We start from the raw sequence: 25,267 nt of genomic DNA, 5'->3' as shown, positions 1-25,267 counted from the left end.
GATCATACCATGCAGAGGAGAAGAAGATAGGGACCAGTGGATAGGGTTTGTGGGCTCTTTACCTTACAAAAGATAAGATGATTTTGTTTACTATTTTGACTTGATATTTATTTCACCCACAGTGAAAACTACAAGTCTACAGAGTCTGATTCTATAAACATCTTTATAAAGCAAATTTCTTTCCATCTGAGACATCTGCTACATGCATTCTCTCACATGCTGAGTAAAGATTGGTGTAGGAGATGGGACTGGGAACTCATGAGACCGAAGCGTATTCCACACGTCTAGAAGAGTCCATGCTTTCTGAGCCATAAAATACTGGCATTTATAATTTACCACTTCTCATTGCATAAAATGGTGGCATTGTGAACAGCCTTGACAAGAAGCAAAATGTCCTTAAGTTTAACCCTGGTTGCTGTGCTGATGAATCATGAACAGGAACTAAATCCTAATAACATTAGCCAATGTGGATAACAAACAGCCTCCCAGAGTTTACAGCTGCACTGATGGTGGAGGCGAAAGTATGAATTAAAGGAACAAAAGACTCAGCACAGCACTGCTCCGGTTGGGAGGGAGAATCCTTGACCACCTGCTTTTGCTTCTTTTGCCAGAACGCTTCCTTGTTGGCCACTGTCTTTGTCCTTCTTTGTTCTGCATCCCTGGCCCTTGATATTCCATGTTGCACGTGGAAAAGCAGGGTAGAAGCTCAAGGAGTGGGTAGGAAGATTTCTGAGGCTTCTTAGTGAGGGGTTTGGGATAAGAACCCATGCCTGGCAGTACTCAAAGAACATCAGGACAGGATGACCGGGATGCAAGGAGTCACGAGGTGTGATGGGAAACCAGTGGAGAGCTTTGGTAGACGAGTGACCTGACATTCGTCATGTCCTGGCAGCATGTGGGAAGGAGAAAGCTAAATTAAAAGTTATGGTAGGAACCAAAGTGCAGGTAAGAGATGGTGGTGCTTTAGCCCAGGGTGGTAGTGGTGGGAAAAGGGAGGGGTTCCACTCCTGGAACTGGTCAGCTGGATTCCGGGTTGCGTGTGGGGGATGTAAGATAAGGGACTTAAGGATGGCAAAGGTTTGTGGCCCAAACAATGGGAAGGACGGAGTTGCCACTTTCTCAGATGGGAGAAACTACAGGAAAATGGGGATGCGTTAATATGGAAAAAAATAGCTCACAAAGTCTAAAATTTTGATTTGGACACAAAAAGTAAACCTCCATCAGAGCTATGAAGTAGGTATTTGGGGATAGAAATGTAGAGTGTGGAGGAGAGATCAAGACAGGAGATACACATTTGATTTAACAATATACAGATAATATTTAATGTCTTGAGAGTGGATGAGAACACATGGGGAGTGAATACACATTGGAAAAAGAAATGGGCCCTGGGTCCTCAGCATCAGGAGGCTTTTACAGTGAAAAGGAAAGGAAACAGAAGTAGCCAGTAGTAGAGAACCAAGAGGAGGTGGTTCCTGGAAGCCAGGTGACATGTTTTAAGGAGGAGGGTATAGTTAACTATACACACACGTTCATGCATAAACACAAACATACACACAGAATAAAACATAGGGAGAAATCTGAACAATTATTGATAAATCTGGTTGAACATGGGAAATATTTGTGTTATTGTTGCAATTTTTCTGTAAGTTTGAAATTATTTTAAAATAAAAAGTTGCAAAAAGAGATCACGGTGGGAAAGGAAGTGAAGACAGAGCATACAGGGAAACATAGGAATGGGCTGATAGAGGGAGTGAAATGTGCGATTAAGGAAGTTTGTTTTTTTTTTAAGGTGGGAGATAAGGTATGCTGTGGGCTTCCCTGATGGCTCAGTGGTAAAGAATCTGCCTACAATGCAGGAGACCCAGGTCCGATTCCTAGGTTGGGAAGATTCCCTGGATAAGGGAATGGCTACCCACCCTAGTACTCTTGCCTGCAGAATCCCATGGACAGAGGAGCCTGGTGGGCTACAGTCCATAGGGTCACACAGAATTGGACAGGACTGAAGCGACTAAACAGCAGCAGCAGTAAGGTATGCTGTATGCTGATGGCAAAGCTTGAGTGAACGAGGAAATATTCATGATGCCAGAGAGAAGGGAGTTGCTAGAGGCCTGCCCTTGATCTTTTGAATTATAAGGGCGTCTCCTCATCCACTTCTCATCCATCACAAGAATATTCCATGACATTCTCAAGGGTATCTGGCCTTCCAGACCCTGGGTATGCTAGGGAATAGAAGCTTCTCCCCTTTCTTGCATGTTTCCCAAAGACCTTGTAACAAATTAAAAAAGCTCTGTTACCTCTTAAAATGAAAATAATGCATACTTGTATCAAATCCAAATACCTCATCATCACACAAAGTTGTCAAAGTTTCTCTCTTTCCCCTTAGTCCCAGCCTGTAAAGGGTGCCTCTGTTTGCAGTTAGGTGTGTGGCTTCCATATGTTCCACTGGATACACACACATATACAGCACCTTTAAAAATCATTTTATACATAATTCCCCCAACCCCCTCCCCCTACCCACCTCCCCGTTATCTGGGCAAGAATGGCCCTTCAAATCAATGCATAAAGATTTACTGTATTTTTAAAACATCTACATAGTTGTCTAGTACATGGATATAAGCTATTTATATGTTTCCCTTAAGAACGTTTTTGTATTCTCCCATACTTGAATGTTCATTTCACTGTATTTCTAAAGGCTTATTCTATATCTACCATTGATAGACTTTCTTTCCTTATATTCAACTGAGATCTGCCTACTTGTGAATTTTTCTGCTGCTGCTAATCCTTTGATGTGGTTTTCAACTTCACTGTGACCATGAGTGTAGGCTTACAAAAATTTGGGAGTCTAATTTCATTATTCCTATATTGTCTCTTTTACTGTTAAACTTTGACTCAAGGGTTTTCTTGCTTTATCCTTTAAGTAAGCATGGTGTGATTAAAGCCTGAGTTAACTTTGTTAATAACAGAGTTTTCTTGAAAGATATGCTTTTATAGGAAGCTGTGACTTTGTTTTCAAATTGTTTCATTTGGCTTCATTGTTTCCGGGTCTCAGGTATGCCACCCACATCTGTGTGTTCTGTGGTGTAGCAAGGGCACCTCTTAGGTTGTCATTAAGCAGCTTATGCAGACAGTCTAGAAATTTTTCAGGGAAAAATTATAAGAAAACTTTTCATGTGAGTAAGTTCTGCACCTCTGAAACTGGTATTCGAATTGTCAGGAATAGTTACTATCACGACAAGTTAAAAGCAATGAGAAAGGAAAACAGGGCATATAAATGAATGGGGCTGGGGACAGCCTAAAGCAAGTGTGCATTAACCATAAGCTTCCAGTGTACTATTTTTTCAACTTTTAACAATTAATACAATTTTCTTCATTTAATAAAAACAGACTTGAATATATTTATCATTTCTATTCTTAAAACAAATTCATTATTTTTTCATGAAAAAAATTTTCATTGAAATTCATGAAAATGAATTTTCAGCTATTTCAGTTTTAAATTTTTTTGGTGAGAATACTTAGTATGAGATCTATTCAAATTTTTCAGTGTATATCAGCATGCAGTATAGGAGATCTCTAGAGCTTATTTATCTTGCATAACTGAGACTTCTACCCATTATCTCATTTCTACCATTCCACCCTGCTTCTGTGAGTTTGACTGTTTTCGTTACTTCACACAGTACATGCCGTCACTTCAGTCGTGTCTGACTCTTTGCAGCCCCATGAACTGTAGCTTGCCAGGCTCCTCTGTCCATGGGATTTCCCCAGGCAAGAATACTGGAGCGGGTTGCCATTTCCTCCTCCAGGGGATCTTCCTGACCCAGGGGTCACACTCCCATCTACTGCTTTGGTAGTCAGGTTCTTTCCCACTACTGCCACCTCAGAAGCCCACATAAGTACAGTCATGCAGTGTTTGTCCTTCTGTGACTAGCTCATCTCAGTCTTCCTATGTTCACTGCAGCACTATTTGCAATAACCTAAATACGGAAAGAACCTAAGTGCCCAATGAGCAATGAAAGAATGAATGAAGATGTGGTATAAACGCACAGTAGGTTACTATCCACCGCCCCTGCAAAAGAAGGAAATTCTGCATATGTGACAACAATGGTCAGCCTGGAGGACATTATGCTAAATGAAATAAGCCTATAACACTCTTGTTTAAGGGCCTCATTAGGACTTTATGAATATTACGTGTTTAATTCCCATAGGGTATCCGGAAAGAGACACATAGAAGAGCTAATACTTTGAATCCTCTGGTGAAAGATATTCTAAGAGAGCAGCTAGCTAGTAACCCTTCCTGTACTTTTAATTCCTGGTACAGAATAACCAGCTTATAGAATGCGATTGTCTTTCAGTAACTGGCATGCTTGGTGACAGGCAATAAAACTAGGAGAACAAGGCAGAGGCATCTGTCCCATACCTGCATCTCAAATACAAGCATTTGAGAGTGATGCATTTCCATGGTGGCTTTTCGACACCAGTGTCAACAGTGCCTCAGAATTTCTAGGTGGGAAGGGCAGCAATTTAAGTGTCTGGATGGCCGGGGGTCTGATCTGGGAGAGTGTTGACAAGGCAGGCATTCTGCTTCCATGGGAGGTCATCAGACTGGCTGCCGGAGGTCCTGGGGCGAAGTGTGGCTGTAATCCACCCCTGGCTCTGCTTTTCCCATGCACCTCACAAGTTAACAGGTCTCAGCAAACCTACCGACAGGAAGTAACTTTGACCTAAGGGAAGGTCTGGCTTCATGTCACATTGGCATATTCTTTTTTTATTTTATGTATTTATTGTTGGCTGTGCTGGGTCTTCATTGCTGTACAGACTTGCGCTAGTTGCAGAGAGCAGGAGCTACTCAAGTTGCAGTGTGTGGGCATTTCATGGCGGTGACTTCTCTTGTCGCGGAGTGCGGGCTCTAGGGTGCATAGGCTTCAGTAGTTGCGGCACGTGGGTCAGTAGTTGTGGCTCCCGGGCTCTAGAGCACAGGCTCAGGAGTTATGGTGCATGGGCTTAGTTGCTCCATGGCATGTGGGATCTTCCTGGTCAAGTGAAGTGAAGTGAAGTGAAGTGGCTCAGTCGTGCCCGACTCTTTGTGACCCCATGGACTGTAGCCTACCAGGCTCCTCAGTCCATGGAATTTTCCAGGCAAGAATACTGGACTGGGTTGCCATTTCCTTTCCAGGCAGATCTTCCCAACCCAGGGATCGAACCCAGGTCTCCTGCATAGCAGGCAGACACTTTACCATCTGAGCCACCAGGGAAGCCACTGGGATCTTCCTGGATCACGGCTCAAACCCGTGTCTCCTGCACTGGCAGGTGGATTCTTATCCACTGAGCCACCAGGGAAGCCCAGTATATTCTTTTCAATATAATCAAACATGTAATATATAGTCTAAACACATTTCCCTCTCCCCAGACTCATCTGGTGAGGGTGTAAAGATCACTTTTCACCAGGTTTCACACCTGGAAGCGTGACAGTGCAGACACATTCACTGTGATCCTGGACCTGCTGCCTTCTGCTCATGTATAAAGCTGCCTGCTGTACTTTTCTGTTCATTTCAACAGAAAAGACTTTCACCACACATTTCCTTTTGATGTTTCTGAAGTCTGTGCACAATGAGCTTCAGTTCAGTTCAGTTCAGTTGCTCAGTCGTGTCCGACTCTTTGTGACCCCGTGAATCGCAGCACGCCAGGCCTCCCTGTCCATCACCAACTCCTGGAGTTCACCCAGACTCACATCCATCGAGTCAGTGATGCCATCCAGCTATCTCATCCTCTGTCATCCCCTTCTCCTCCTGCCCCCAGTCCCTCCCAGCATCAGGGTCTTTTCCAATGAGTCAACTCTTCGCATGAGGTGGCCAAAGTATTGGAGTTTCAGCTTCAACATCAGTCCTTCCAATGAACACCCAGGACTGATCTCCTTTAGGATGGACTGGTTGGATCTCCTTGCAGTCCAAGGGATTCTCAATAGTCTTCTCCAACACCACAGTTCAAAAGCATCAATTCTTCAGACTGATATGGCCAGAGATGGAGGCCAAAAGCATCAATTCTTCAGCACTCAGCTTTCTTCACAGTCCAACTCTCACATCCATACATGACCACTGGAAAAACCACAGCCTTGACTAGATGGACCTTTATTGGCAAAGTAATACTCTGCTTTTGAATATGCTATCTAGGATTGTCATAACTTTCCTTCCAAGGAGTAAGGTCTTTTAATTTCATGGCTGCAGTCACCATCTGCAATGATTTTGGAGCCCCCAAAAATAAAGTCTGACACTGTTTCCACTGTTTCCCCATCTATTTCCCATGAAGTGATGGGACCAGATGCCATGATCTTCGTTTTCTGAATGTTGAGCTTTAAGCCAACTTTTTCACTCTCCACTTTCACTTTCATCAAGAGGCTTTTTAGTTCCTCTTCACTTTCTGCCATAAGGGTGGTGTCATCTGTGTATCTGAGGTTATTGATATTTCTCCTGGCAATCTTAATTCCAGCTTGTGCTTCTTCCAGCCCAGCATTTCTCATGATGTACTCTGCATATAAGTTCAATAAACAGGGTGACAATATACAGCCTTGACGTACTCCTTTCCCTATTTGGAACCAGTCTGTTGTTCCATGTCCAGTTCTAACTGTTGATTCCTGACCTACATATAGGTTTCTCAAGAGGCAGGTCAGGTGGTCTGGTATTCCCATCTCTTTCAGAATTTTCCACAGTTTATTGTGATCCACACAGTTAAAGCTTAGGTGACTCTACTTAGAATCTTCCCTCTGGCTATATGCTCAAGGATGCACGGCCTTATACAGTTTGGTAAACCTGGAATTTCTCGGTTTATGCTTCATGAAGACTGGTTAGCTCTTTCATTCCCATTTATTGAAGGCCCCTATCCGAGGGGATTGGGACGAGTGGCTAGCACCAGCTCTAAGGAGGCAGTAGTTACCTGTTGGTGTGAGATTTAGGGTGCTGGGGTGATCTGGGTACAATCAATGGTCTAAAAACATTAACTGAGTATCTGTTTTGTGCCATAGCAGACACAACGGGTGTAAAATGACATCCAACATAAGGCCAGAAAATGAGGGAACCAGAAATAGACCTGTATGAATCAAGGCTAAGATGAGACGAAGCTTGTGAAAAGACAGTTAACAAAGCAGTGGGGCCCAGACTGTGAAGGGCCTTCATGGCCAAGCTGAAGAGCTTTAGTTGGCACCTATGAATCAGTGACTCTCAAAGCATGGCCACCAACCAGCTCAGTCAGCATCACCTAGGAACCTATTAGAAATGCAAGTTCTCGGGCTCCATCTAGACCTAAGGCGCCAGTAACTCTGAGGGAAGAGCCCAGTAGTCCCTGTGTTAAGCTCAGCATGTATTTCTGATACACCAAATTTCGAAAACCACTGCTCTGATGATAGAAAGGCCTGGCGCTGTGCTTAGTCATGTCCAATTCTTTGCGATCCTTCAGACTGTAGCCCACAATGTACTCTGTCCATGGGATTTTTCAGGCAAGAATACTGGAGTGGGTTGCCATTTCTTTCTCCAAGAAAGGCCAGGTAGTGTTTATTTTTTCAAAAAAATTTTCTGGTGATATAATTCACATGCTATGCAAGTCACTTGCTTAAAATATACAATGTAATGATTTTTACTATTTTCACAGAATTGTGCATCTAGCAATGCAACCTAATGTTAGGACATTGTCATTATCCCCAAAAGAAACCCCATCCTTCACAGTGGTCACTCTTCATTCCCTTCCCACTCACCCTTTAGCCCCAGGCAACCACTACTCGACTTTCTGTCTCTGTGGATGTGCCTGTTACAGACATTTCACATAAATGGAATCACCCAATGCAGTCTTTCATGGCTGGCTTCTTTTACTCAGCATGATAGGTCACCCATGCTGTATCAGAACTTCCTTTTTTTTGGCCAAATAATACTCCACCGTATAGATACATCACATTTTGTCTATCCATTTGTCCACTGGGGAACATTTGTGTTGTTCCTACTTTTTGGCTATTATAAATAATGCTGTTGTGAAACCTGTGGGCACATTTTTGTGTTCATTTCTCTTGGGTATATAATCTGGAAGACTTTTAATAATAAGAGTGGTGCAGCTGGGCTTCCCCGGTGACACTAGTGGTGAAGAGCCCGCGGGCCAATGCAGGAGGCATAAGAGATGTGGGATCGATCCCCGGGTCAGGAAGATCCCCTGGAGCAGGGCACGGCCACCCACTCCAGCATTCTTGTCTGCAGAATCCCATGGACAGAGGGGCCTGACATGACTGAAGTGGCTTAGCACGTGACGTGGCCAGTTGAGTGTTTTCATGTATTTGTCTTTTAGTTTGGGGCAATGTTTCTCATTCTTTTGTTTCCATACCACTCACATATCCAGAACACTCCGCCAGCAGCTCTTCTCACTTTTCCCTTTTTAGGTAGTGGTGTCAGGATAGAAGATGGGCTGTGTACTTGGAAATGTTCTCTTCCCCTTGCATCCTGAGGGTCTCCTGAGCCATCCTCTTCCTCCTGCCTACAGTTGAGAATCCCTGGCATACAGGCATATGAGCGGAAGGAAAGACATGGATTAAGAAGCTATTGTAACAAATTAGCTCACAGATGATGTATACTGGAGCCAGGGCAAGTTTAGAAGGGACGGACTTGTTGATTCTGAGCCATTATGCTTAGTGACTCAGAGCCTTCTTCGGCCAGTTTCCAACTAGGCTGCAAAGGCAAAGTCATATATATTGCATAGCCTTCCCTTTGGAGTGAAATATTTTTCAGCACTGCTTTCTCTCCTGGAAGGAGAAGAGCATCACTTCTCAGGGAACTGTCTTTGCCTGCAGAACCCAAAGCCACCTTGGGCACTGCTCACAGCCTCCACGCATTAATGTTAGAAGTGTCCCTTGATGACATTTGAAATACAAATGAATTCTGAGCCATATTAGTTTTTGGTAATTTGATGCAAAATTATCTGTGTTGTGATCTGATCTGTTAAAGGTGGGAGGAACTATAACATGTTAGTCTCATATGGCTGCTGAAACAAATGACTAGAAATCCAGTGATTTATTATGGTACCAATTTATTCTTTTGTAGTTCTGGAGCACAGAAGTCTAAAATGAATCTTATAGGGCCACAGTTAAGACACTGACAGGGAGTCCAGAGGCCGGGAGGTGAGGTGTGGTGGGGAGGGGATTCTATTACTTTGGCTTTTCCAGAATCTGGAGCCACCTTCTTTGTATTCCTTATTTTATGGCCCCTTTCTCTATTTCCAGAACCAGTGGCTTACATCTTTTCTCCCCATCTCTGTTTTGCTGTTTCAATCACAAGGACTTCTCTTATGCCCCCTAAGTCTCTTCTTGCATTTCTTTTATAAGACTATTTGTGAATGCATTTAGGACTCACCCAGGTAGTCCAAGACAATCTCCCCACCCAAGACCTGTAACTTAATCACACCTGCCAAAATCCCTTTTCCCCCACATAGGGCAAATTTCACAGGTTCCAGGTATCACAATCCACATATCTTTGGGGCCCTTATTCAGCCTACCTCAGCATTAAATCAGCACAGTGCTGCTTCTTATCTGTTAATGAAGTGATATATTGAGAAAAGAAGAGTAATTTGAAAGCCTGCGACATTTCCTGGAACCCTTTCACTCAGCAAGCTTATTCACAGGGACTGAACACTGGGCTAGAGGGCCCCAAAGCAGAGGTCCCATCTCCTGCTGCTGTGGTGGCATTTGTGGTTTCCCAGCTCAGCAGCTCCCACCGAGCTCACACCCTGGTGGCACGGCTGCAGTGGCCTGTGCAGTCAGCAGAATGCTTCTGAAATGAGTCACTGTGCTTTTTCTGACTGGTGGCAAACTCCTCACCTGCTTTGTTCAGCTGTCTCCAAGGCCAGTGCCACAGGAGCTGTTAATAAAGTCAGCCTACTTATAGATACGTCCTTAGGTTGACCCCCATCAGAAAATCTCTGCTGGCACATTTCCATGCATCTCAATTTTGTTATCTCTTTTCCACATGGATCTCTAAATGCCTATCATGAATTTTACCGAGATATCAATGGGGGTTTGTGAGGCTCAATAAGACAGCGTTCAGGATGCATGGTTTCTAGGCAACTTCTACCAAAAAGATGGTTCGTCCTCACACCCACTGTCTCTAGCTTGGGGCAATATGCAGGGCCCTGGAATAGGTACCTCAAAGGGCAGAAAGATAAATAAGATGGAGTGCTTCCACTGTGGGAGTTTAAGATAGGTAGGGGGTTTCCCAGGTGGCACTGGTGATAAAGAACCTGCCTGCCAATTTCAGAGACGTAAGAGACGTGAGTTTGATTCCTGGGTTGCAAAGATCCCCTGGAGGAGGGCATGGCAACCCACTCCAGTATTCTTGCCTGGAGAATCCCATGGACAGAAGAGCCTGGGGGGCTACAGTCCAGGGGGTCTCAAAGAGTCAGACATGAGTGAGCAACTAAGCACACACACATGCACGCAAGACAGGTAGGGCAGAAAGGATGTGAGACCTAAAGATGCTCGGAGACAGGCGACAGGACAGGTGTGGGCAGACCAGGGGCAGCTACTTCGTGACTGGGGCTGGGGACGGTGAATCAGGGGAGACTCCTTGGATGTGTTTGATGGACTAGAATCCATCCAGTGATCCAGTGATGGGATGAGTGTACTCAGGGAGCACAAGTAAGGTCAGAACACAAAAGGAATCGCAAGCCTGGAAGACTGAGAGATGAGTGGAAGAGGGAAGCCAGGAAGGAAGGCAGACGTGGCCGAGGAGAGTTTCTGTACTGGACAGGTCTGGTTCTGATGTGGGCAGCAGGGGGACTGGTCTAGACAGCAGGTATCGTGTTATGCCTGGAGCTTAGAGCCGGGAGTAAGACTGAGGATGAGAGAATTGGGGGTTAGCCCCAGAGGGTCACCATGGACAGGATTAGGGGTCCAAGGCAGACCTTGAGGGCACAGAGAGGACCGAGAGAGACATCAGAGTTCTCAACACAAAGTGATCATGAGAAACTCAGAAGGAAAACCAGGAGGCTGAACCATGCAGATGGCCAACAAAGGGAACAATTAGAGTCCCCCAGAGTGCCTAGCCAAGGAACTGCGATAAAGCTGACCTTGTCATTTTGTATTTATCATCTGTGGTGCAAGTACATTCAAATGCCAGACAAGACATTCATGAAATCTGGCAGGCTTTACAGAAGGCTATTTAGTCAGGAGAGCAGGATAAGTCAATTTATGCAACTGAATTTGGCCAATAAAACCCCTCGAAGCTATGATGCTCTATGCCAGGGGTCCCAGGATATAATGCCTGATGATCTGAGGTGGAGCTGATGTAAAAATAATAATAGAAGTAAAGGGCACAGTAAATGTATGTGCTTGAATCATTCCAAACCCACCACCGCCACCTGCCCCCCACCCCCACTGGTGGAAAAATTGCCTTCCACGAAACCGCTCTCTGCTGCCAAAAAGTTTGGGGACTGCTTCTCTATGCACTGTGACCTATTAATGTACTTAATTCTAGATTTTATGCTAAGAACCATTTTATTCATGGAAAATATGAACTGGATAGATCTTAACAGTGAGCTCATGTGTCTATAAAGCAAGCAAAGAGTCCATGCAGTGGTCTGGCGATCGCAGAGATTATTTTCAAATATTCATGTGCTGCTTGTTCAGTCACGTTATCACCTGCTAGTAGATAAAAGGGCTTCACTGGTGGCTCAGACGGTAAAGAATCTGCCTGCAATGTGGGAAAGCCAGGTTCGATACCTGAGTCAGAAAGATCCCCTGGAGAAGGGAGTGACAACCCACTCCAGTATTCTTGCCTGAAAAATTCCATGGACAGAGGAGCCTAATGGGCTATAGTCCATGGGGTCACGAAGAGTCAGACATGACTGAGTGACTAACACTTTCACTTTCAGTATATATAAACAGAAAAATGGAAGCAGGGACTAAAATTTTAACAAAAGTGATTGGGGGGAAATACAGCCGAGTTGAGCACATTTGGCTATGACTGTTGTGAGCTGGACCAGGCCAATTTAGGTAGTCACAATTTGTCAGACTCTTTTTGATGACTGTCGGCAGCAGCTTCTGGAGATTAAAAGTTGGCAGGCGTGATCTGGCCTCTAGACAACCTTGCTATTAGGTGCCATGTTTCAATTAAAGCAAGTTTCAGAGAGAATTCTACCCTACGTTCAGCTACGTATTAACAGGTAGGCATATAAACATGTATTGAAAACTGGGTCCAAATTCCAGTTCTGTGTCTCTTTAAGTACTTTGACAAGTACTTTGCATAAAATGCTCATTCTGAGGCAAACACAACAATATTCTTGTGATGGGCCCAACTAACTTCTTAATAAGATTCCTTATTAAAGGGATTCCTTATTAGGGGATGAGGGTAAGAGTGAAAGTTTCAGGTGAACAGCAAAAGGACTCAGTTACTCACCTGTCTTTGAAGTATGGACTACTGACTATGGTATTTCAAGGGTTAATTCAGCACCCCTCAAGGTAAGTAACTTACATGTACACATATTTGTGTTACTGCTTAAACTGAAGTATCTTAAGGTGAATTACAAAAAAAATCATAATAATTCTCTTTCTTTTTGCATGAATATAGAAAAAGTCACTGTGGTAGGTTTAGTGATGGCCCCTAAAAATGTGCATGTTCTAATCCTTATAATTTGTGAATATTACCTTCTATGATAGAAGGACAGGTGTGATTTAGTTAGGCATTTTGAGTTGGGACGGTTATCCTGGATAATCTGTAGGCCCAACGTGTAATCATGAGTGTCTTTATAAGAGGGAAGTAGAAGGAGAATAGACCATGGAAGAGGTGATGTGATAATGGAATCACAGATGATGAAGTGGAGGAAAACGGAGGAAGAGGCCACTGGTCAGAGAACACAGGTGACCCCAGGAGCTGAGAAAGTTAGGAAAACAACTGCTCCCCCCAGAAAATCCAAGGGAAGCCAGCCCTACTAACATCTTGTCCAGTGAAACTGATTTTGGACTTCTAACTTTCAGAACTGTCAGAGAACACATTTACATTGTTTGAAGCCACTAAATTTATGGCCATTCATTACAGTGGCAATAGGAAATGACTATAGTCATCAAGATTAATGATGGTAGCAGCATCTCGGTCCAGCTCATGGAAATTTCCACAGGAGCTGTTTTGAAAATCCTTGCTATACATTGCTGACAGTTCTTGGGTTATTTAAAAAAAAAAAAAGGCTGCAAAAAAACAAAACAAACAAAAAAGGCTGCACAGAGGGCCATAGAGAAATGAGAGGAACAAATGGTGAGAGTTTTAAACTGTTTTTAGGAACAAAATCAAAATCAGCCCCGGGATCTGTAAAAAGTAAACTATTTCACTGCCTCTCACCAGACACAGTGAGTTTAGGTCAACATCTGAACGAAAATCAAATACAAGGAAGCCATGATGTTTCATTAAATTCATTATGACTGTTTCCTGGCCAGGTACCAGGTAAGCCAGGGCCACACTCCAGCCAAAGGGTCCCTGATGACAAGTAACTCACTCATTAATTCAATACCCAAATGCGCTGCTTTACAGACTGAGCATTAGGCTGTCTTTGTCTACTAGAGAAGATCAACATAGCAAAATAGCATATCAAAGTGAAGTTAGAGCAATCCAACTAGACAAAGGAAAGAGTTTTAAGAAACAGGATGCTCCTGATTTTCAGGTTAGAGATGGAGAAATTGCCTGGTTCCTATTTTATGCCAGGATAGAACTAAGGGATTGAAAATCAGAACTTTTTGTTTGAAGGAACAGTCAGCTGTGCATTTGGGAGAGAGAATTACCATTCAAAGCATTGCTGTGAAACCAGGTTCAATCTGAGGTGACATGGAAGAACTGGAAAAGCCTTGGTTTCATCATTTATATACTTGCTCCCGGGTTATTACAGAAATTAAGTGAGATCCTGCCTAAGTCTGTCATTACCTAGCTCAGTCTTTGTACATTGGCACATAGTCAATGGCAGCTGTTAGTTACAACAGGAGATTGCTATGATCACAAATTCAGGGAGACGGAGAGAAATGCCAAAATGCTAGACCCTGAGTTGTTCTAGGGGCCTCTGGATGAGGGCCTTCTATATACACGGGTGATTATATGCTCTATAAGTAACATTATCTAAACTGAACCAGCAGTTATATTTAAAATGGATAACCAACAAGGATCTACTGTATAGCACAGGAAACTCTGCTCAACGTCCTGTGGCAGCCTGGATGGAAAGGAAGTTTGAGGGTGAATGGATCCATGTATATGCATGGCTGAGTCCTTTCGCTGTTCACCTCAAACTGTCACCACATTGTTACTTGGCGATACCCCAGTACCAAATAAAAAGTTAAAAAAAAAAAAGGAAAGTGAACCAGCAGTAACCACAAAGGATAAGAAAACAATCCCTTTCAATAGAATGGTTCCTGGATTCCGGGCCAAATACTAGATGACTATTTGGGCAGGTCACTACATTTTGCTAACCACACAAGTTACCCACTAAGTCAACGTCTTACTACAATACTGGCTTCTTTCTTCAAGCTGGCAGAAGGACTGCTGAATAACAAGCTTTTGCTCCCCGCTTTCAAAATGTACAATTCCCCTGGCTCCTAATTAGCAAGACTCTAATCACCACCAGAAAGAAGGAAAGGCAAACAGGAGGGGAGGCAGAGGGAAGAATGACAAGCTGACTTTCTCTAGGATTTTTGGGGGCCATTTCACAGTGATAGGGATGGCTTTAGGCTTGTAAGAGGGTGGCATGACTCCGTCCTGGCAAAGAACATTCAGTACAAAAGTAAAATACCTTCCCTTCCTGCAGAGTCTACAGCAACGGCTCTTCTCCACCTAGAATGTTCCAGTTGGCCTCGACTGAAGGCTAGCCAGAGGTTTCTCTTCTTCGCAGTATGTAACCAGGCCTCTGCAATTTCTCAGACAGGACTGCAGATCTTTGATGGAGGAGAAACCCAAGCCTCTGACTGAGCTGGATATATTAGGGACTGGATAACTTGTAATCGGTGATTTCAGCCCTTTCCCTTTGAGCAAGAAATAGAAAGAGAGAAGGAAGAAAGCAGTGCAGCAGTAAAATGAAAAGGATGTAAAGGGCAAAAATAAAGTGGTGAAGTTTTTCAACTAATGTGAGCCTGTGTTGGGCCGAAATCCCATTTGGGTATATTGTAGCTAGGTTTTAGTCTGAGGTGATGGGCAAGTGCTAAAATTCTAGAACAATGAAAACACTTTTTCCCAGCCGTGGGCTTCCTAATACTCTTCTGTAAATGTGAACAAGCCACTCTAAGTCATTATCTTCATTATTGCTTACAAGACTTTATTAAAGGACTTTATCCTTTATTGGGGTATTAACTCCATCAGGAAGGGAACACGGTAACTGCAGGCTTCGGCTCCCTTTCTTGCAGTGCAGGGCTGAGTTCCACCTTCTCTAGCAGCATTTACATCATTCCTGTGCAGGAGTTGGGGTTGGGGAGGGGATTGGTTCACAGCACGGTGGAGAGAATGAGCATCAGGCTTATAAACTGTCCAAGTGGGACAGCGGTATGGTTGGTTTAAAAGGCTGAACTGAGCTGGTATGGATGTAAATCCTGAGGAAACAAGTTCCTGGTAACCATGTAGGCCTCCTGAATGCAAAGAGCGTAAGTCGTCTCTGGAGGGAGGCGGCCACAATGCTGGCTTTGCTCTAAGTCTTTCAAGTGTTCTTTTAGCTTGTGGGCCTGCAGACTTTGGGTAAGTAAAGTCCCTGTATCCTCATGTGCTTCTGCGCCTATGGCAAGGGCAGACATCTTTCTGCAAGCACTCAGTGTCTTCATTCACTTGTCCTATATATTAATTTTTAACTTTTGTTTTGAAGTAATTTCAGACTTATGAAAAAGTTGCCAAGATACAGGAATTATGGGATATGGGATATGAATTCCCATAGCCCTTTACCCAGACACCCTAAACATTTCCTTTGTCGACGCTGTGTGCGTGACCCATACATTACTCATTTTCTGAAACATTTGAGCGTAAGTTGCAGATACGCTATTCCTTTACCCATAATACATCAGTATCTTTCACACCAAAAAAAAAAAAAAAAACCACTTATATAATACAGGAGAATTATAAACATTAAAACATTATCACTGATACAGCATTATTTACTCTGTGGTGGTGTTGTTTTAGTTGCTAGGTTGTGTCTGACTCTTTGAGACCCCATGGACTGTCACCCGCCAGGCTCCTCTGTCCATGGGGTTTCCCAGGCAGGAATACTGGAGTGGGTATTCCTTCTCCAGGGGATTTTCCCCACCCAGGGATCAAACCCACATCTCCTGCATTGGCAGCTGGATTCTTGACCACTGAACTACCAGGGAAGCCCAACAACAATAGTATTATTTACTCTATAGACCTAAGTTATTCTGCCAAGTGTTCCATTAATTCTTTTTAATTCACCCTTTAAAGTGTATGGCTCTATGTGGTCCAGTCAACACTCAGGAGGCCTCCAATGGTCTGGGCTGAGGATGGCTCCCTTCCCCACCCCAAGCAGTGGGATCTCTCTAAAGGTCTGCACAGGATTCATTCCTGCAGACTTTAGTCTGTTGCTTTCCCTAAGCTGCCACAGTTCCATCGTTTGTGCTCTAAAGGTGACAGGCTTTGCTGCACTTCCACCTGCAGGTTAAGGTTTTTGTCCCCTGGGGGCTTCATGCCTTTCCCTGGGGACAAAGACCCCCATGAAACCCCATGGGGGCTTCATGGCTTTCCCTGCTGCCTGCTTCCCTAGGTCTGCCTCCTCAGGGAAACTCTGGGACTTAGCCTATCCCTAGTCTCTGGAGCACTGGTGAGGTCCCAGAAGAGTCTGTGCGTGGGTGGCTGTGAATCTCCTTCATGCCTGAAGTTCCCCAGGGTTCTGCCTCCTCACACTAGCCCACACTCAGCCTCGAACAGTGTTAAGAACTGTAGCTGAATTCTTACTGGCACGTATGCTGTCTGTCGTCACCAGCAGGTGAGCATCCAGGCCCTGTCTCTCCCTGGATGAGCCTGTGTCTCCTCGGGTTTGGTGTAAGCTGGTTGCCCTGCAACCATAGCTCTATGATAAATTCAAGGAAAGCTGTGACTTCAAAGATTAGCTTAGCATCTTTGGTGAGGTTTTAAGAATAAACGCTGTCTTTTCTAGTTTTCTACATCCTAGGAGGAAGTCAGACATCCATTTTACATTTTTTTTGCTCATCTATGAATTGGATTTTTTCCCTTACAGCACCTGAGAAAACATTTGGGAAGAAAACCTGCTGTTTACTGACATACCAGTAATAGACCCTCTCCCTCAATCTATTAAGATATTCACATGTTGTTGTTGTTTAGTCGCTAAGTTGTGTCTGTTTGTGACTCCATGTTCTGTAGCCCGCCGGACTCCTCTGTCCATGGAATTCTCCAGGCAAGAACACGGGAGTGGCTTGCCATTTCCTTTTTCCAGGGGATCTTCCCTACCCAGGGATTGAACCTGTATCTCCTGCACTGGCAGGCAGATTCTTTGCCACTGATTTACCAAAAATATTCAGATAGTTGTAAATTATCCTTAGAACTCTTAGAGCATACAACTCTTAGAACGCTCTTTCCCAGAGAATGAGCAGTCATCTGAAAAGTTAAAAAGATCACATCTTTAGCACAAAGGATCTAAGACTGAGATATAGTGTTTAAGAAGCTGGGTTTGAAATGTGGACTTAATTATACCTTCAGAGAGACAGGTTCTTTCTTGCAGGATGGCTTCTGATCCATCCTGAAAATCATTGCCTGTCATTTTCCTGAGCCTTGTAAGGGGAAAAAAGTCTGATTGGGAAGCATTCACCTCCTCCAAGCTAAGGCATGGACTTATTTGCTAAAGGCTTTCAGCTAGATAGTCTAATCTGAAAGTTATAAGGAGCCTTCAATTATTTTGAAGGGAAACTGGTGATTAAAAAGGAAAAAAAAAAACACCCTGCCTTTATTATAACAAACCCAGCTGCCTGGAATAAGTACAGTGTTAACAATGATATATAAAATGTCTATGTTATGAAGTAATGCAAAATAAATTCCTGAATGTGGAGCTGATTCTAACATGATAATCGGCTAGTCTGAGGCTTTTCCCCCAGGGCATGGCAAAGAAGCCACAGTAGTTTTTAACTTTGCAAGGAAATGGTGTCATTTCTTAAAAGCAGCTGGTCAGTCATAAACATTTATTGGATATATTCTAGATTAGCTGCTGTAGGAAATCTAAGAGTTTGTAAAATAATTATTCTGAATAATTGTCAGAAAGGTATCAAGTTCTTTCTGAACCCTCATTTTCTAAATATATAATCCCCAGTAATAATTCACCCTCACACCATAGTCCCAGCCCCTTTTTTGCCTTGTCTGGGGAATCCTATGGACAGAGAAGCCTGGAGAGCTACAGGGCATGGGGTCGCAAAGAGTAAGACACGACCGAATGACTGAGCACACACGCTGTCCCTTGGGGTTGGAACAAAGCCAGTTACAGATTTCTCCCATGAACCTTTCATCTCCCCTACACCTGGTTAGGAACCCAACTGACTCCCCATATCAGGTACCTGTGCTGTCAGGCATGTCCTTGACAACCCCAAACTACCCTGCAACCAAGGATCTGGTTGAATAAAAATGTCCTCATTCCCCTGCTCCCCAAAAATCTGAGAAAGCTAATTTATGCCAAAGTGTCATTTACTGATACATCTTTCTTCAGAGGATACCTTTCTTGTCCTTTTTGCTTGTAATTTTCTTTTTGACGAGAACAGAGAGTGGAAGTATCCCAGGCAGGAATCTTCCCACCGTCTTTCACCTCACTCTAAGGGCTGGTCACTTGGTCTGCATAACAGACTAGCCTGTATGCAGATAGACCTTCCATCCTTCACAGTAAAGAAGATGCTGTAGCCCACTCTTGGTAGAGCATGTTTTCTAGTTTGTGTAATGACATTGGGCTGTGTGATCCATATATTCTGGCCTATTCCTCTTCATCCACAATTGGGTGTTGTTTTCCACATTGGGAAAGGAGTACGTCAAGACTGTATATTGTCACCCTGCTTATTTAACTTATATGCAGAGTACATCATGCAAAATGCTAGACTGGATGAAGCACAAGCTGGAATCAAGATTGCTGGGAGAAATATCAATAACCTCAAATATGCAGATGACACCACCTTATGGCAGAAAGTGAAGAATAACTAAAGAGCCTCTTGACGAAAGTGAAAGAGGAGAGAGAAAAAGTTGGCTTAAAACTCAACATTCAGAAAACAAAGATCATGGCATCCAGTCCCATCACTTCATGGCAAATAGATGGGGAAACAATGGAAATGGTGACAGACTTTATTTTTGGGGCCCCCAAATCACTGCAGATGGTGACTGCAGCCATGAAATTAAAAAACACTTGCTCCTTGGAAGAAAAGTTATAACCAACTTAGATAGCATATTAAAAAGCAGAGACATTACTTTGCCAACAAAGGTATGTCTGGTCAAAGCTATGGTTTTTCCAGTAGTCATGTATGGATGTGAGAGTTGGCCTATAAAGAAAGCTGAGTGCCAAAGAATTGATGCTTTTGAACTGTGGTGCTGGAGAAGACTCTTGAGAGTCCCTTGGACTGCAAGGAGATCCAACCAGTCCATCCTAAAGGAAATCAGTCTTGAATGTTCATTAGAAGGACTGATGCTGAAGCTGGAACTCCAATACTTTGGCCACCTGATGCAAACTGACTTATTAGAAAAGACCCTGATGCTAGAAAAGATTGAAGGCGGGAGGAGAAGGGGATGACAGAGGATGAGATGGTTGGATGGCATCACCAACTCAATGGACATGAGTTTGAGTAAACTCCAGGAGTTGGTGATGGACCGGGAGGCCTAGCGTGCTGCAGTCTATGGAGTCACAAAGGATCAGACACGACTGAGCGACTGAACTGAACTGAATTGACTGAAGGAACTTGCTATCAGTCCTCTAGGGTTGAAAATCTATGACCCTCTTCCTGCCATCCATTTAGAAATTCTACATGGAAGAAATGCAAGGGCCTCAGAGTTCTGCCAAGCCAGCCTGCTGCAAGGGGCTAGGGTTGGGAGCAGGAAGAATTTGAACACTTCACTTACCAACAAGAGACTCTCCACTTAGGTTCATTTTATTTTTACTCTTCTGTATAAGATTGGTCTCAATGAGGGAATTCTCTCCTAGGGAAGTGTGCAAAGATGTGTAAAAGACTTTCTCTCCTAAAAGACTACTTGTTGAAGCATTATTATAATAGGGAAATACTGGAAACAACATGAATGCCCATCAATAAGATAATGCAGTCTAGTTAGTTAATGGAATACTGTAGAGCAGACGAAATTAACTAGAACTACATATATGTTCCAAGATAAATTTCAAATAGTGTTGATATTTAAAATACAAATTAGAATGTGTATAGCTAACACAACATTGTCAAGGAACTATACTCCAATAAATTTTTTTTAAGTTTATTTATTTATTTATTTTAATTGGTGGCTAATTACTTTACAACACTGTAGTGGTTTTTGCCAAACATCGACATGAATCAGCCATGGGTATACACGTGTCCCCCATCTTGAAGCCCCTCCCACTTCCCTCCCCATCCCATCCCTCAGGGTCATCCCAGTGCACCAGCCCTGAGCACCCTGTCTCAAGTATCAAAACTTGCCTGGTGATCCGTTTCAAATATGGTAATATACATGTTTCAATGTTATTCCCTCAAATCATCCCACCCTCGCCTTCTCCCACAGGGTCTGAAAGACTGTTCTTTACATCTGTGTCTCTTTTGCTGTCTCACATATAGAGTCATCATTACCACCTTTCTAAATTCCATACATATGCATTAATATACTGTATTGGTGTTTTTCTTTCCAACTTAACTTCATTCTGTATAATAGGCTCCAGTTTCATCCACCTCATTAGAACTGATTCAAATGCATTCTTTTTAATGGCTGAGTAATATTCCATTGTGTATACGTACCACAGCTTTCTTATCCATTCATCTGCTGATGGACATCTAGGTTGCTTCCATGTCCTGGCTTTTATAAACAGTGCTGAGATGAACATTGGGGTACACGTGTCTCTTTCAATTCTGGTTTCCTCAGTGTGTATGCCCTGCAGTGGGATTGCTGGATCATAAGGCAGTTCTATTTCCAGTTTTTTAAGGACTCTCCACACTGTTCTCCATAGTGGCTGTACTAGTTTGCATTCCCACCAACAGTGTAAGAAGGTTCCCTTTTCTCCACACCCTCTCCAGCATTTATTGCTTGTAGACTTTTGGATAGCTGCCATTCTAACTGGCATGAGATGGTACCTCATGGTGGTTTTGATTTGAATTTCTCTGATAATGAGTGATGTTGAGTATCTTTTCATGTGTTTGTTAGCCATCTGCATGTCTTCTTTGGAGAGATGTCTGTTTAGGTCTTTGGCCCGTTTTTTGATTGGGTCATTTATTTTTCTGGAATTGAGCTGCAGCAGCTGCTTTTATATATTTGAGATTAATTCTTTATCAGTTGCTTCGTTTGCTATTATTTTCTCCCATTCTGAAGGCTGTCTTTTCACCTTATAGTTTCCTTCATTGTGTAAGAGCTTTTAATATAAATTATATGTATAACTGTATAATTATTTGAAGTTTAAATATTAAGAACAATATTATTCACAGTTTTAGAGCATACATGTGTGTAGTTAAAGTATAAAAGCAGAGATATGAATGATGTATATCAATTCAGAGACAAATTTCCTCTCTCCTTCAGAGAACGGGATTGGGTACCTTGGGGGTTTCGATGGTATCTGCACTATTTCATTTTTTAATAAGGTGATATGTCAGTGTTTGTGTTTTTCCATATAAAATGTTGTATCTGAAACATTTTATTATGACACTTGTAAAAAGAAAGGGTTCTGTGAATCTGAGTCAGGTGTTCTGAGGTGGATGAACCTAGAGCTTGTTATACAAAGTGAAAAGTCAGAAAGAGAAATAAACAAATATTATATATTAATGCCTGTATGTGGAATAGAGAAAGTCAGTACTGATGATCTTATTTGTAGGGAAGGAATGGAGATACAGACATAGAGAACAGACTTGTGGGCATAGCAGGGAAAGAAGGAGGGAGGAGAAACTGGGAGAGTAGCAGGGACATATATACTCTATCGTGTGGAAAATAAGCAGCTGGGGGGAGCTGCTGCACAGCACAGGGAGCCCAGCCGGCGCTCTGTGACGACCCAGAGGGTAGGGTGGGAGGGTGGAGGGAGGCTCACGAGGGAGGGGATATACATATAATTCTGGCTGATTTATGTTGTTGTGTGGCAGAAATCAACACAACATTGTAAAGCAATTATCTTCCAATTGAAAAATAAAACTAATTAGTAACCACATCCAAAAAAGAAAAAAAAAAGGAGGAGGGGGGTGGTTCAGTGTTTAAAAAGTTTGAAAGTCAATGAGCTAGGACAAGGGGCTCTGAAATGCTGACAATTCAGAGTTAGGGAAAATGGTCTCCAAGCAACCCTTTGTGGCCCCTTCCAGGAGTGACCTCCTAAAGCCCATCCTGCCTTCTGGAGCCATGGCTCTCAGGCCTTCCTATGGCAAAAATGCATATTTTATCCCTACCCTGACTCTTGATTCTCGTTTAGTTGGTCAGGTTTTTTTTGAGCATACCAGTGATTCTAGTGATCATGGTCAGGATATCTTTGAGATAGAAGCTAATGGTAAGCAAACCAAATTCTGGGAGCCTGTGGTCTTTCAAACCTTTGCCATGGACTTACTGCTTACAATGATCTAGCGTGAGGCAGGGGTTGCTATAGGGTCCAAGCAGCATCAGTGCTATGACTTTGTAGACTTGTTAGTGATAACTTCTGGCTCATGTGCAGCATCATGAAAATCTTGTAAACCTGTGTGGTTTTGAAGATGGGGGTACAGGAACAGCAGATAATGGGAAGATATGATGGGGGAAGCTAACAACAAGTATTGAAAGGAAAAGATGTTTTCTAAATTCAATTCCAAATTTAGGAGGTATTCAATTTAGATGAATAGATTTATGTTACTACAAATGATTAGGTATGGAACAAACAGTGTGTGGTGAATTATATAAACACCCCTTGGCATTAATTGGAGAGAGATGCTGTTAAACCCTCTTGTATTCCATTATGAAGATAATACACAATTTCAACATATCAAAAATATATAAATTATAAAGAAGATTATAAAAATCACCAATAATATCACCACTGGAATAACAGTTGCTTGTTACTTGTGATGTCAAGTTCATAGTGTGAAATTGGCAAAGGTGGGAGGGAGTATTTACACCACAGAAACAGACAAATGTCATAAGTCAACCCCTTTACTTCTATCCCAAAAAAGTAGTTAAATTTTTACTACATTGATCCCATTGAGCTCATCTTACTTACATGTGTATTTCCCCCAAAATATAGATAATGCTATAATGCAGATTTTAAAAAGTTATTTTTGATGTAGACCATTTTTACTGAGTTTGTTACAATATTGCTTTAGTTTTATGTTTTGGTTTTTTGACCTTGAGACATGTGGGATCTTACCTCCCTGACTCCCCCTGCACTGGAAGGCAAAGTCTTAAGCCTGGACCACCAGGGTGGTCTCCATAATTGCAGCTTTGAAAGTGCAAATGTATATCTGATTAAGAAGTATATTCTGAGTTATTTTGGGAAACTAACAGGACCATCCATCTCACGTATTTTGTGCAGGGGGAGCAAGGACCTCAGGGCTTCCCAGGGCCAAAGGGCATGACAGGCCATGGCCTTCCTGGCCAGAAGGTAAGTATTTCAGGACTGAAGGGAAATGCTCAGCTTTCGGATCTCAGCGGCTTAACTTGAACCCTGGAAGGGCTTTCATGAACTTGTTACTCCTCTCCTTACAATGCTTGGAGGAAAAATACCGCTTCAGAGTGAATCCTTATGCATTTCTTTTCCTAACTACAAACATGTTTACTTCATGAAATCTCCTTTTCTTCAAACTCAAAGCCAGCTGATGAGGAACAAATCCTTACAACCTACCCACGTGGAAGATACCAGATAATTCAGGTGTTAACCTGTATAATAGCTGAAGTTCCCAAAGTCAGTGAACTGATCAGATGGCATCTCATGGTCTCCTCACCTTGGGGTCTCTAGTTCATCATGAATTAGATAATGGTGCCTGTCCACGTGCGTGCTCAGTCACTTCAGTCATGACCGACTCCTTGCAACCCTTTGGACTGTAGCCCACCAGGCTCCTCTGTCCATGCGATTTTCTAGGCAACAATACTAGAGTGGGTTGCCGTGCCCTCCTCCAGGGGATCTTCCCCACCCAGGGATTGAACCTGTGTCTCCTGTGGCTACTGCACTGCAGAAGGATTCTTTACCATCTGAGCCACGGGGGAAGCCCCTATGGTACCTGGGAGGATGTAAATAAAATGCCCCCTATTTTTTCATATAGTATATTCATACCAACAAGAACCAAGAGTCTTCAAGAGGTACCTCAGTTGCAAAGAAATGAAACTTCAGAGTTTTCCTTATTTGGCGTTAATATTCACAATCTAAGCTTATCTTTTCATTGTGCTGTAAAGGGAGAGCACGGAGAACGGGGCGATGTGGGAAAGAAAGGTGATAAAGGGGAAATTGGAGATCCCGGACCCCAAGGAGAACAGGCAAGAAGTGATTTTTAACCTCTTACTGTCATTGCACACATTAACCGAGTGCAACCTTCACTGACTGTTACTCTTCTTCCACTAAGTAGGGCTTACAAGGACCAAAAGGAGACCAAGGACTTACAGTGAGTATCCATCCCAGAGGGGAGCTGAGGGGTTTGTGCTCACAAAATGATTACATCTGTGCTTTCACATTACAAGTAGGACTTCCTTTGACACAGAATTACTGCTGGCTTCAATGCAGAGGGTGACTGAATCTGAATGTGAGGGGCACTTTACCCCAGCAGCCCTTATCCAGCCTCACTGTAGACATGTAACTACACACCCTGACCCCTGGTAGAAATGTTAACAAAGAGGTGAGCCATTTAAAAGAAATCCAATGAACAAGGGATTTTTTTATTTTTTCAGAATAGGGGCTCTTTTTTTTTTTTTTTTTTCTGAACTAGTTCCTTTAAGTGCTCTGGGAACAACAATCGCAAAATTGGGATTACTTTCATTTACTGATTCACTTATTCAACACACTTGTGATGATGTGCAAACTTCCCCCTTTTCTTCTCTTTGGTTTGCTCCATTGCAAACACAAAGCTGACCCCTGAAAGCCCCACAAGATGGAAAGGTTCTAGAATTTCTAGAAAAGTCTAATT

At 43.0% G+C, this 25,267-nt stretch overlaps 1 protein-coding gene and 1 non-coding gene across 3 annotated transcripts in view; one reads left to right on the top strand and one right to left on the bottom strand.

Moving 5' to 3' along the window:
* The window catches only part of COL28A1 (collagen type XXVIII alpha 1 chain), a 179,841-nt gene that overhangs the window by 127,302 nt on the left and 27,272 nt on the right, over window positions 1-25,267 (top strand). For both annotated transcript variants that reach the window (XM_061413527.1, XM_061413526.1), the window contains 3 exons: window positions 23,686-23,754; window positions 24,543-24,623; window positions 24,713-24,748. In XM_061413527.1, the coding sequence (XP_061269511.1) occupies window positions 23,686-23,754; window positions 24,543-24,623; window positions 24,713-24,748 (186 nt within the window). The remainder of the gene's footprint in view (window positions 1-23,685; window positions 23,755-24,542; window positions 24,624-24,712; window positions 24,749-25,267) is intronic.
* TRNAS-GCU (transfer RNA serine (anticodon GCU)) lies at window positions 5,178-5,249 on the bottom strand. The gene has a single exon. It is a non-coding gene; the product is annotated as a tRNA-Ser (tRNA).

The sequence above is a fragment of the Bos javanicus genome, chromosome 4, assembly GCF_032452875.1.
Source record: "Bos javanicus breed banteng chromosome 4, ARS-OSU_banteng_1.0, whole genome shotgun sequence".
Taxonomy (NCBI): Eukaryota; Metazoa; Chordata; class Mammalia; order Artiodactyla; family Bovidae; genus Bos; species Bos javanicus.
Note: the sequence above shows the minus strand (reverse complement) of the source record. Positions and strands in the feature narration are given on the sequence as shown.